This window comes from Coregonus clupeaformis, unplaced genomic scaffold (genome assembly GCF_020615455.1).
Source record: "Coregonus clupeaformis isolate EN_2021a unplaced genomic scaffold, ASM2061545v1 scaf0021, whole genome shotgun sequence".
Lineage (NCBI taxonomy): Eukaryota > Metazoa > Chordata > Actinopteri > Salmoniformes > Salmonidae > Coregonus > Coregonus clupeaformis.
The window spans coordinates 820402-833175 of record NW_025533476.1 but is presented as its reverse complement, the minus strand read 5'-3'; the positions used below and the strand labels follow the sequence as shown (position 1 = coordinate 833175).

At 42.2% G+C, this 12774-nt stretch overlaps 1 protein-coding gene across 2 annotated transcripts in view; it reads left to right on the top strand.

Moving 5' to 3' along the window:
• Positions 1-2307: 2307 nt before the first annotated feature.
• efr3a (EFR3 homolog A (S. cerevisiae)) overlaps positions 2308-12774 on the top strand; it is a 289424-nt gene continuing 278957 nt past the window's right edge. For both annotated transcript variants that reach the window (XM_041841458.2, XM_041841456.2), the window contains exons 1-2: positions 2308-2373; positions 2639-2797. In XM_041841458.2, coding sequence (XP_041697392.1) covers positions 2788-2797 — 10 coding nt within the window. In that variant the 5' untranslated portion in view covers positions 2308-2373; positions 2639-2787. The remainder of the gene's footprint in view (positions 2374-2638; positions 2798-12774) is intronic.

Below are 12774 nucleotides of genomic sequence, written 5' to 3'. Positions count from 1 at the left end.
CCTTCGCTTCTCCCGAGCTCGTTGGGGAGTTGCAGCGATGAGACATGATCGTAATCACAAAATTGGGTAGAAAAAGAGGGTAAAAAAAACAAAAAAAAACAATACAGTACCAGTCAAAAGTTTGGACACACCTACTCATTCAAGGGTTTTTCTTTATTTTTACTATTTTCTACATTTTCTATTTTCTACACAAAAAAGGTAATAAACAAATCAAAATATATGTTATATTTGAGATTCTTCAAAGTAGCCACCCTTTGCCTTGATGACAGCTTTGCACACTCTTGGCATTCTCTCAACCAGCTTCACCTGGAATGATTTTCCAACAGTCTTGAAGGAGTTCCCACATATGCTGAACATGCTGAACACATGTTTGCTGCCTTTCCTTCACTCTGCCGTCCGACTCATCCCAAACCATCTCAATTGGGTTGAGGTTGGGGGATTGTGGAGGCCAGGTCATCTGATGCAGCACTCCATCTCTCTCCTTCTTGGTAAAATAGCCCTTACAGTGCTTGGAGGTGTGTTGGGACATTGTCCTGTTGAAAAACAAATGATAGTCCCACTAAGCCCAAACCAGATGGGATGGTGTATCACTGCAGAATGCTGTGGTACCCATGCTGGTTAAGTGTGCCTTGAATTCTAAATAAATAACTGACAGTGTCACCAGCAAAGCACCCCCACAACATAACGCCTCATAAACTGCCTTTCAACACCTTGTAGAGTCCATGCCCCGACAAATTGAGGCTGTTATGAGGGCAAAAGGAGGGGGGGCGCAACTCAATATTAGGAAGGTGTTTGACAAGTAGTATGGCGCTGCGGCTCAGAGTATTGTTTTTTTATCCTATGTAATGTATTCTCAGTGAATTTGGTGATGTTTTTTTCCCCCCTGTTCAGAGACATTTGCCATTTAAGCTGTTAGGTTTACATTCTACATCCTGATATTACCAGGTTCTGACCACTAGATGGTGTTTTTATTATATTTATTTTTTACATTTACAGTAACGTGTATGTGGAAAGTTCTAAAATGTGGTAGATTCATGCAGAAATAGGATCATTTTGTCTTCAACGATGGTATTGAGGCATGTCAGTTAGTCTCTTTTAACAGATGCTAGGGATGCCATCTGTGGGATAAAAGCTTTTAATCACAGATAAGTCCATTGGACTGGGCAGCAAATGCATTTAACAGCTTAAAAAGCAGTCCCTCTAGGAGACTTTCACACGCTTTACCATGCTGATTTCCGACTTCACCTCTACATCGATAGGCTATCGTTTTTGTAAAAGTAATTGATAGGCCCTACAAAAATGAACTTGGACTAATACCAAAGAGCAGTGACCATTGTTTGTCCATCATTGGCAGGCTAAAATGACAGTCGTTGTGTATGCTTGAGACTACGTTGTAGTCAGGCTGCGCAGAATCACTGATCTACAAATCATCTTCTAACTCAAATGACTACTCATTCTGTGATTGAGATGAGTAGATCTGCACAGAGCCTTCCTCAGGCTGATCCCTTCAAAAACACTTATTAACAATCTCTCCTATGGGCATTGTTTTAACCACATGTGGCAAAGTCATAAGTAGCCCTGCAGCTTTAAAAAGGGTTACAACACTCCCTTGTCCCCTGTGGCCACGGGATGAAATGCTCAAGCAATCGATCCTCAACTAAACACTTCTGCGTGCAGATTCACACGCACACACACGCGCAAGTACACGCACACACTTATTTCCATTTAAGCCAACCACAAACATTCTCTCACACACACACCAACCTAATTCAACCTGAAATCCCAGGAGAGTTATTTTCGTCACTAATGTGCATTTGTCCAATACCTTAAATGGCATCATGAGTCAGTGCAAATTATTCTTGTCAATTAGTTATTTGTTTGAACTACTGTATATTTTCGAATCTCTGCCTGTGAAGTATCACGCCTGACACATCCACAAATAACTACTTGGTTGTAAGTTATTGTCACATAGCTGTCTAAAAGTAAAATATACCCTTGTATATCTCCAGAGATCTCCAGTCCTAAAGCCCTCAGTGTGAAGCAATTTATCATGCATGAACATGGATCCTGTATGAAAGTTTTGGCACTAGTGGGAGGGACTAATTTAGGTCACACTTCCTTATTGATTGATTGCAATAAGCAAACGTGACAGTCCCCTTCAAATAATTGTCTGTTAAGAATAACTAACTGGCCATATACCTATATTCCCCTATTAAACCGAGAAATATGTAATAATTTCTATAGTTTAGGAGCGAAGAGGTGACATTTCGCTTCAAGAGCAACTCCTACTTCCGTGTTGTCCCTCAACGTAAAGCAGCCCTATTACAGGAAGCTGTAGCCTAATCGTTAGGGGTTAATCCACGCAGTTTACAGGTATTTAACCATCAAAGCCTTCGACTGTTACATTGTATGGTTGAACAACATACGTTAGAATCTATATAAATGTTCGTGACATTCGAATCCACCGAGGATTATTTATTTATTTTTTTCCCCATAGGTGAATGTAGGTTACGTTATATTCTATCATAGTGCCATGTATGTAGGTGATGTTAAGACGTAGACTCTTTCGAATAAACATTGAATTTAGCCTACCCAACACATTTACGACTGAACTCATGTTCATGATTTAATGTTACAGTGTGCCCTTGGTCGACCCTCTTTCAATGTAATTTGATGAAGTGACGGAGCAGCGATTTCGGAGAATACGGACGATACAAGCTACATGTAGCAAAACTAAAAAATCAATCGCTGCCCACGTCAGAGGAACTGCGGTACATTAGCAGAAGAATGCCAGCGGGTAAGCAATGTGATTGTTTTTGAATAATGTTTTGAATTGAAAGGTTTTGGTACTTTTTGTCAACAGCGGTAAATTGACGAAGGGGCTCGCATGGTCAACCCATAGCGTATTTCACAATCAGTCATTAGCCCATCAAAAGGTGTTCAAAGCATGGTTTTGAGGGAATTATCAGGGCCATCAATATGTTTCAAATCGTGCAGACATTTCTTGGGTTCACAAGGAAATCGCTCTGTTGCGTCGTTCGTATGTTGCAACATTGTGTGTTCACTCAACTGACATATGACAGATTCTATAGGCATTGGTGGAATTAGCCCTGTATAAATTAAATTGTGATGTTTGAATTATTTGTCAGTATCCTGACTTGAAGACTGCGTTTAGGACTGTGGGCAATATGACACATTCTTTTTTTTATATTTTTTAAGGTAAACGCTAGGCGCAAAATTAGGCCAGGTTTCTGATTGACAGTGGCAGTGTTTGCACGTTCTTGGGTCTAGGTCAAAGATTAAGGGCTGGATTCAATCGGTATCCCTGAAGGGAAATGCTCTTCACGCCATTTCGATACCAAAGTGACTTTTCGTAGCAGGTTAGGATAATTAATGTAGCAGGTTAGGAGACTGCGGTTAGGGTTAAAGAAAATGCTCTCCTAAACTGCTACGAAAATCACTTTGTATCGATGTGGCGTGAAAAGAGTGTGGCCCTATAGCTGAAATATGTTCACATTTTAAGGTAATTTCCGCAACAGCGGGAACATTGCCTTTAATTGTCAATTGCTCTATAAAGCGGATCTCCAGTGCTACGTATTGAATAGAGCCCTAACTTGTCAGTAAACCACTCTTTAAGTTAGCTTCATCATGAGCCATGTGAGGAGATCTAAAACACATGCATATATTTTCACGATTTTGAGCCAGGAATGGTTTTTGATTAAGATGCATTATTGACAATAGGCTACAGGTGATAGTATTCAATCAATCAAATTACATAATTAAAGAATGTATTACTGTAGCCTAATTTCATTTTGATTTGGCACATTTATGATATTTGTGAAGCTTTATTATGCTGTCCCTAGCACTTGTTTGTGTAGCCTACATTATTTCACACTGGGCAGCATCTTATATTATGGACCAGCACAGGCATTCCAAGTATGTCAGTAAATCTGCCTGTAACTGGTAATGAACTATTGAAACATTCTTGTTTGCCACCAAAGGCAGTTCTTGTCCACAGAGATACCCAATTTACCATTGCCTGTTATATAATTATCCTATGGTAAATCTGATGTCATTAGCAGCTGGGCATTTCCATCTAAAAGGACCCATGAGCACCAACATGTGAAGTTCATAGGAGCATGTCAAATGAAAGCTACGAGTCTATATATCTTTTTTGAAATTAAGGCATATAGAAATGCCAACTAATATCAACACTTATATTTCGTTTTAGGGAAATTATTTGCCTCAAGAAACATTGCCTGGTGAAATGTAATTCCGTTACCAAAAACCCACATTTTTAAGATTTCTTTTTTTTAAATGTCTCTCCATCATGAGGGAGGATAATGAAAGTTCACATAAGTAACAAGTAAAGGTAGACCTACCAATTTGTTAGTGTTTTTACTGATATCAAAGTTGTTTATGAATTATTAAGTGATTACAACTCATAATAAGTCAATGGATAATCATAGTAGTCACAAACCACAGTTGGGTTACCTGTTACTGTCCTCCCTTCTACTGGCATACTATTATGTTCAGCTCATAACTGTTTTCTTTCTCTCTGTCGACTGGTGGTCAAAGGAAGACTGTGAAAATAGCCTGGACAACCCCTTTCTCTCTCTCGCTCTGCCGATCTCGCTTTCTCTTCCCGCTCTCCAGTTAACGTCACCTCTCTTACTGAGACCAGCCACCTACCCTATTTCCATTTATTGAAACAAGCATGCTCACCGACCGACACTGGACATCCATGGACGTTAAAAAGTAGTTGAAATTTGGTCAGTTAGCCCTGGCCAGACCAAATCTGAACCAATCATAGCGACTATGTTTCACAAGTTTGGACAGTACAGTAGAGTAAAGAAAGGTACAGCACACTAGAGTACAGTATAATATACCGTACTGAACATGTCTACTTTACTGTGCTGTACTGTGATGTCCCAACTTGTGAAACATAGACATCTATGATTGGTTCAGATTTGGTCTGAACCAACCAAATGTGGTCTTGTTTGGGGGCGGAGCTTATTAGAATAGTAGCCAGTGTGTACAATATTACCCTAATATGCAAAATAAGGATATTGCCTATTTCTACCTTTTGTGTACCTATTCAGGATACATCACCATGAAGACCATGATATTCATATCCATAATTATGCATTTCTGTATACTACAGATCAGGGACCCATGATGTAATTCCGTTACCGGATGTAAATCCACCAAAATAAAATAAAAATCAAACTCAAGGTGTCATGTCATAGCTGACACCCTATTCCTTCTGCAGACGACTTTGAATCTTAATTTGGAGCCGATATTTAAGAGTTTTTGGAAAATGTGGTCGCATAAACTATCTGCACAGTTCTTCCAGTAAATGTGTTTTTTTGACATTACATTTACATTTTAGTCATTTAGCAGATGCTCTTATCCAGAGTGACTTACAGTTAGTGAGTGCATACATTATTTTATTTTTCATACTGCCCCCCTGTGAGAATTGAACCCACAACCCTGGCGTTGCAAACGCCATGCTCTACCAACTGAGCTACATCCCTGCTTGCCATTCCCTCCCCTACCCTCAGATTTTACATTTACATCATTTAGCAGACGCTCTTATCCAGAGCGACTTACAAATTGGATCCTCAAAAGGTTCTACAGCTGCACCATCTAGAGCATCCTGACTGGTTGCATCACCGCCTGGTATGGCAACTGCTCAGCCTCTGACCGCAAGGCACTACAGAGGGTAGTGCGTACGTCCCAGTACATCACTGGGGCCAAGCTTCCTGCCATCCAGGACCTCTATACCAGGCGGTGTCAGAGGAAGGCCCTAAAAATTGTCAAAGACTCCAGCCACCCTAGTCATAGACTGTCCTCTCTACTACCGCATGGCAAGCGGTACCGGAGCGCCAAGTCTAGGTCCAAAAGGCTTCATAACAGCTTCTACCCCAAAGCCATAAGACTCCTGAACAGCTAATCATGGCTACCCGGACTATTTGCATTGCCCCCCCACCCCCACTTTTACGTTGCTGCTACTCTGTTTATATTCTATGCATAGTCACTTTAACTCTACCCACATGTACATATTACCTCAATTACCTTGACTAACCGGTGCCCCCGCACATTGACTCTGTACCGGTACCCCCTGTATATAGCCTCCCTACTGTTATTTTATTTTACTGCTGCTCTTTAACGATTAGCTTTATTTTATTTTTTTACTTTAGTTTTTCTTAACTGCATTGTTGGTTAAGGGCTTGTAAGTTGGTTAAGGTCTACACCTGTTGTAGTCGGAGCATGTGGCAAATAACATTTTGATTTGAAGAATTTATTTGGGCTGCAATCTGAGGTGCAGTTAACTTTAATGAACTTATCCTCTGCAGCAGAGGTAACGCTGGGTCTTCCTTTCCTGTGGCGTTCCTAATGAGGGCCAGTTTCATCAGCGCTTAATGTTTTTTGTGACTGCAGGTCTTAAAGTAATGGTGGACTGTCATTTCTCTTTGGTTATTTGAGCTGTTCTTGCCATAATATGGACATGGTCTTTTACCAAATAGGGCTATCTTCTGTATACAACCCCTACCTTGTCACAACAACTGATTGGCTCAAACGCATTAAGAAGGAAATACATTCCACAAATGAACTTTTAACAAGGCACACCTGTTAATTGAAATACATTCCACGTGACTACCTCATGATGCTGGTTGAGAGAATGCCAAGAGTGTGCAAAGCTGTCATCAAGGCAAAGGGTGGCTACTTTGAAGAATCTCAAATTTAAAATCTATTTTGATTTAACACTTTTTTTTGGGGGGGGGGGGGTGGTTACTATATGATTCCATATGTGTTATTTTATAGTTTTGATGTCTTCACTATTATTCTACAATGTAGAAAATAGTCAAAATAAAGAAAAACCCTGTAATGAGTAGGAGTGTCCAAACTTTTGACTGGGACTGTTTGTGTGTGTTCAATATCTCTTCTGATTGCGTTCTATCTGGTTTGGGTCATTTAAGTTGACACTGAAACTGAAAATTACCACTTAGACGCCCCGCCTAAGAATTCTCTACACAGAAAAAACCCTGTAATTACCGCCAATGGCTGTAATTTCCTCCATATTAAAGGGATATTTTGAGATTGTGTCAATGAAGCCATATCTACTCATTAACACCTAAAGTGTTAACCACCTAAATTAAGTAATTATCTAGGACAAAACCGTTGCCATTATGTCCGCCAAGGCTTGACTGGAGCTGGGGGAGTTATAAAAATTTAAAAAAGGCTCAGCAGCACTGCATCCTCCGCTGATTTGTGCAGTGCTGTACTTTTTTTGTGTGTCTTCCCATTTTTTTCCCTGCACACTATTGTTCAGCTGAGAGCTCCACATGTTCCCTGTTTCGAAGTGTAGGCCTAATTGGTTTCCACAGACGAGGGCCTTGTTTACACTGAAGACTGATAGAGATGACAATTTGGATTGTTTTCTAACATTCCCTTTTTTATCTGTAACTCTTATCTCACTCATTTCCAAATGTGATGTGTGTCCGAATCGGGTATACAGACTGGATTCTTCAACCGGTGTGAATGCACAACCTTGAAGGCTCGTGTTCCAATGTGGCATTGTCATTGAGATAGACATCCATTTAGTGGAGTATTTAAGGCAGTGCAAACAACCCGTATACATGTTGGGAGGCAAGCCAGATCCACTTTCAGTATGCAAATGGTGTGGAGCTTTGCAAATAGACATGTCACAAATGGAACAACATGTCAGAGAGGCATCTTTGTTCCACATAAGATTTTTCCCTACCATATGTGGTCTAGTTGTTCTTGCTCTCTAATAGGGGCATGTCCATATACTGCACAAATAGAGGGGATAGGGTGAAGTTGGCCTAGACACTGATCTTGGGTCTGTGTAGCATTTTCCCAAATGGTTAAATATGTCCTCCAGTGATTTTTGAACTTTTCCTTTTTTTTAAAGTGATATCCAACGTATAAATACAATAAAGTACACACACAAAAGGATGAAACAAAATAGGTTTTGAGCTTAATAGTGTTTTGACACATCTGCAAACTTCAAGGAGTATGGCATTCAAGGACTTGGTGTAAAGGGGATGTCATTGCATAAATGGAGCAATTGTTCTTGAATGGAAAACGTCTAGGGGCTCATTTATCAATCAAAAACAAGTGTTTCTTATTGAAGCAAACTTAGTACCTCTCAGCTTCACTCAGTTTGAGCCTTTGTGTGCCTACTGAGCAGGACCCAGGTATGTTCATAGAAAATGTAAAAAACTTGTTTTTCTGAGAAGGCTGTATGCAAAACCTGTAAGATTTGTCAAACGATTGTTTGTAGGGCAGACTATGATCTGTCTACACACTATTAATACTTCAGGTAGTGCAGTGTCTACTGGGTTTCTCCTCTTCCTGGTAGTCAGTGACTCAATTAATTACAGGTCCTTCAATCAATGAATCAAAGGTCCTCCATCAAGTCCACACACACATCTGGGTTGTGACTAGTAGGTAAGAAACATTTTGAAATGGGGAGGTACTACCTGAACTTGTTAGATAATAATTTTTTTTATTTTACGTTACTGCGCCTTACTGAACAGGATCCTGGTTTCCCAAGTGTCAGTTTCAGATTTTTAGGCAAACTACAGACATACGAGTCACCAGACCCGATCACCGGGATGGCTAACTCTGGAAATCCCTTCGGTCGTTTCTGAGTTGGGTAGATCTGCGTTTTTTTGCATCTTACTTGTGGAATGATGTCCAGAACTCTCTAAAGGTGAATGTTTTGGTGCCGCTAGGGCAGTTCAGACGGCTATTTGATTACTTTTCTTAAATTGCTTGTAAATATTGTATGTTTTTATTGCGTTGGAATTGTCATTATTGTGTGTTGGGCTCCCTTGCAAAGGAGGCTTTGGTCTCAATGGGATTTCCCTGTTTGTATAAATAAAAAATGCACTTGCAATGAAACTGAAGCAAACAACCCTAAACGGGGAGGGACCTACCTGAATTTGTCCATTTAAAAACTCCTGAGTGGCGCAGTGGTCTAAGGCACTGCATCGCAGTGCTAACTGTGCCACTAGAGATCCTGGTTCGAATCCAGGCTCTGTCGCAGCCGGCCGCGACCGGGAGACTCATGGGCGGCGCACAATTTGGCCCAGCGTCGTCTAGGGTAGGGGAGGGAATGGCCGGCAGGGATGTAGCTCAGTTGATAGAGCATGGCGTTTGCAACGCCAGGGTTGTGGGTTCGATTCCCACGGGGGGCCAGTATAAAAAAAATATGTAATCACTAACTGTAAGTCGCTCTGGATAAGAGCGTCTGCTAAATGACTTAAATGTAAATGTAAGAAACTCATTTTTGTTGCAAAATGTTTTTCTACGTTGTGCACTAATGAATACACCCCAGTAGTGTTGCACACCTGGATGACTGGTCACATTCCGTAACATGAAATGTGAGAGCACCCAAACCTCTCTAAATCAGAACAGTTTCTCCTGTTTGTGCCTGCTGAATGCAACCCTGGTCTCAGGTTTTACAACTATGAAATCAAACAGTTATCCTCAATGTACATCTCTGGAAGAGAAACATCGAAGGGCTCTGGTAAAGGACGGTCTCTAACAATGCCACCTAGGACTCAAATCAGTGTCAGGCTGGGCTATTGTGCTGAGTAGATGGGAATAGAAGTGCATCTATTGCCTTTTAGCCACCTGGGTCTGCTGTTAATTTGATACACACACACACACACACACACCCTAGAAGCCAAGTTCTCTACTACTTAAAAACCGGACCGGTCCCACGCAACCTGCAGATCACCTAATTCAGCCAAATACCGAGTCCAAAACTAGCCACTGAATATTTTCAGTTCTAAACGCCTGCACAGTAATGAGTCAGCCCTGCATCTTGTGTGTCGTGTTTGTTTGAGCTACTGCACATTTGCAGCTGTCCAATGAGGGCATACAGTAGGGAACTACTACCATAGCCACCCCGGCTAGGCTGCTGCTGCAGTGCTGCTACCTGCACCGTTCAGCACTTCTGCTGTTAGCGAGGAGAACCGAAGCACTGCAAGGTCAAAGCTGAGACTCTCACAGGGAGAGAGCGGGGGAAAAGCTGGAGGTGTAGTTACCAGCCAGGCCCTATGCAAACCACTCCCCTCGCTGCAAGTTACTCACTAGTCGACAATATGGATTCTGAGAACGACTCTGGTAGGGTGACTTAATTTTTTAAAATGTATGACTTGTGAGAGGATGGGGGGGTGGGTGTGTATGATTAAGTTGGGAGCAAGAGAGGTGCTCTTGTTTGTTTACTTCTTTTTGAAAGTGAAAATGCGGTAGCTGCAAATGCCCCTATCGATACGCCCGCTTTTGTAGTCTGTTGGTAGTCCACCTCGTCACTGAGTCTCAAATGGCAGCTTATTCCCTATGTAGTGCACTACTTTTAACCAGGGCCTAAGGGATCTCCAACTCTGGTCCTGGGAGAGCTATACTGGGTCTGTACTGGCTTTGTTCCAGCGTATTACTAAACCACCTGAGGAATCAAGGTCCAAGACATCGATTATTTGAAGTTGGTTATTTAAAGCTGGGGTTTAACAAAAACCTGCACTCCTTGTAGCTCCCCAGGACCACATCCACCACTCCACTGTTCCAGTCTCTCATTGGAACATACCTCTTTCGGTTTTAGTGTTTACGTTTTTTTACATGGTATTTATGTAAGCTTTTTCCATCAGTAAACCACAGATTCTGTCATATCGACTATTTTAGATGATGAATAAGATGTTTGTGACAGCTTTCCAAACCTCTCCCTTTTTTACAATATCCATTCCCCATTCTACCTCCTTCCCTCCCTACTTACCCAGTAAATCCAACTTCTCCTTTCGTCAAGATTTTGTGAATCAGTGAGAGATTTCCTAGTCCCTCTGCAGATACACAGCAGGGACTGTCCCCACTTGTAACCACCTGATGTTTTGAAATAAAATATTTAATGATAATGAACCACCAGGGTTGTGTTTATTAGGGCACACAGATGAACATTTTGAAAATAGAAAATGATTGTTTCTAATTGAACAAATATCATTATAAGTGCCTAGGTAGTCCCTCACTGTTTCTGTCAATTTTCTTCAACCAAGAAAACACCTCTGTTTTTGTTTGACCCCCACACTGAATTACCCAGGTATCCCTCTCCCTTGTGACTGGAGACGTGCAATTGTGTGCCGTGCTGCTGCATTAAAACTGCACTAAACCAGGAGGTCATCTGTTGTCTTTCATGCTCAATTGCCCCCTCGACACACGCACCCTCACCAGCCAGACCGCTGCCAGACACAAGCCCATTCCCTCAGTCATCTCGGTGAAGCTTATATTCTCGTTTCCTACCCCCCAAGGCGCTCTCTGTCAACTGAGTGTCCCCGGCCTGAAGCCACAGCTTTTAAACCTGCTGCGATTCTACCAACGTGATATTCAGTGCATTCGGAAAGTATTCAGACCCATTGACCTTTTGCACATTTTGTTACGTTGCAGCCTTTTTCTAAAATAGATTGATTAAGATTTTTATTTATTTAATCTACACACTACCCCATAATGACAAAGTGAAAACAGGTGTTTGGAAATTAATAAAAAATACCTTATGTAAATAAGTATAGCCTCCCGAGTGGCGCAGTGGTCTAAGGCACTGCATCGCAGTGCTAGCTGTGCCACTAGAGATCCTGGTTCGAATCCAGGCTCTGTCGTAGCCGGCCGCGACCTGGAGACCCATGGGGCGGCACACAATTGGCCTAGCGTTGTCCAGGGTAGGGGAGGGAATGGCCGGCAGGGATGTCGCTCAGTTGGTACAGCATGGCATTTGCAACGCCAGGGTTGTGGGTTCGATTCCCACGGGGGCCAGTATGAAAGAAAAAAAAATGTCTGCACTCACTAACTGTAAGTCGCTCTGGATAAGAGCGTCTGCTAAATGACTTAAATGTAAATGTATTCAGACCCTTTACTATGAGACTCGAAATTGAGCTCAGGTGCATCCTGTTTCCATTGATCATCCTTGAGATGTTGCTACAACTTGATTGGAGTCCACCTGTGGTAAATTCAATTGATTGGACATGATTTGGAAAGGCTCACAGCTTTCTATATAATGTCCCACAGTTGACAGTGCATGTCAGAGCAAAGACCAAGCCATGAGGTCGAAGGAATTGTACGTTGAGCTCAGAGACAGGATTGTGTCGAGGCACAGATCTGGGCCGCCTGGCCAAACTGAGCAGTCGGGGGACAAGGGCCTTGGTCAGGGAGGTGACCAAGAACCCGATGGCCATACTTACAGAGCTCCAGAATTCCTCTGTGGAGATGGGAGAACCTTTCAGAAGGACAACCATCTCTGCAGCACTCCACCAATTAGGCCTTTATGGTAGAGTGGCCAGACGGAAGCCATTCCTCAGTAAAAGGCACATGACAGCCCGCTTGGAGTTTGCCAAAAGGCAACTAAAGGACTCGGACCATGAGAAGCAATATTCTCTGGTATGATGGAACCAAGATTGAACTCTTTGGCCTGAATGCCAAGTGTCACGTCTGGAGGAAACCTGGCACCATCCCTACGGTGAAGCATGGTGGTGGCATCATCATGCTTTGGATATTTTTTTCACCGGCAGGGACTGGGAGATCGAGGACAAGATGAACAGAGCAAAGTACAAAGAGATCCTTGATTAAAAACCTGCTCAGGACGTCAGTCTGGGGTGAAGGTTCACCTTCCAACAGGACAACGACCCTAAGCACACAAACTCCCCAAATATAGGTGTGCCAAGCTTGTAGCGTCATACCCAAGAAGACACGAGGCTG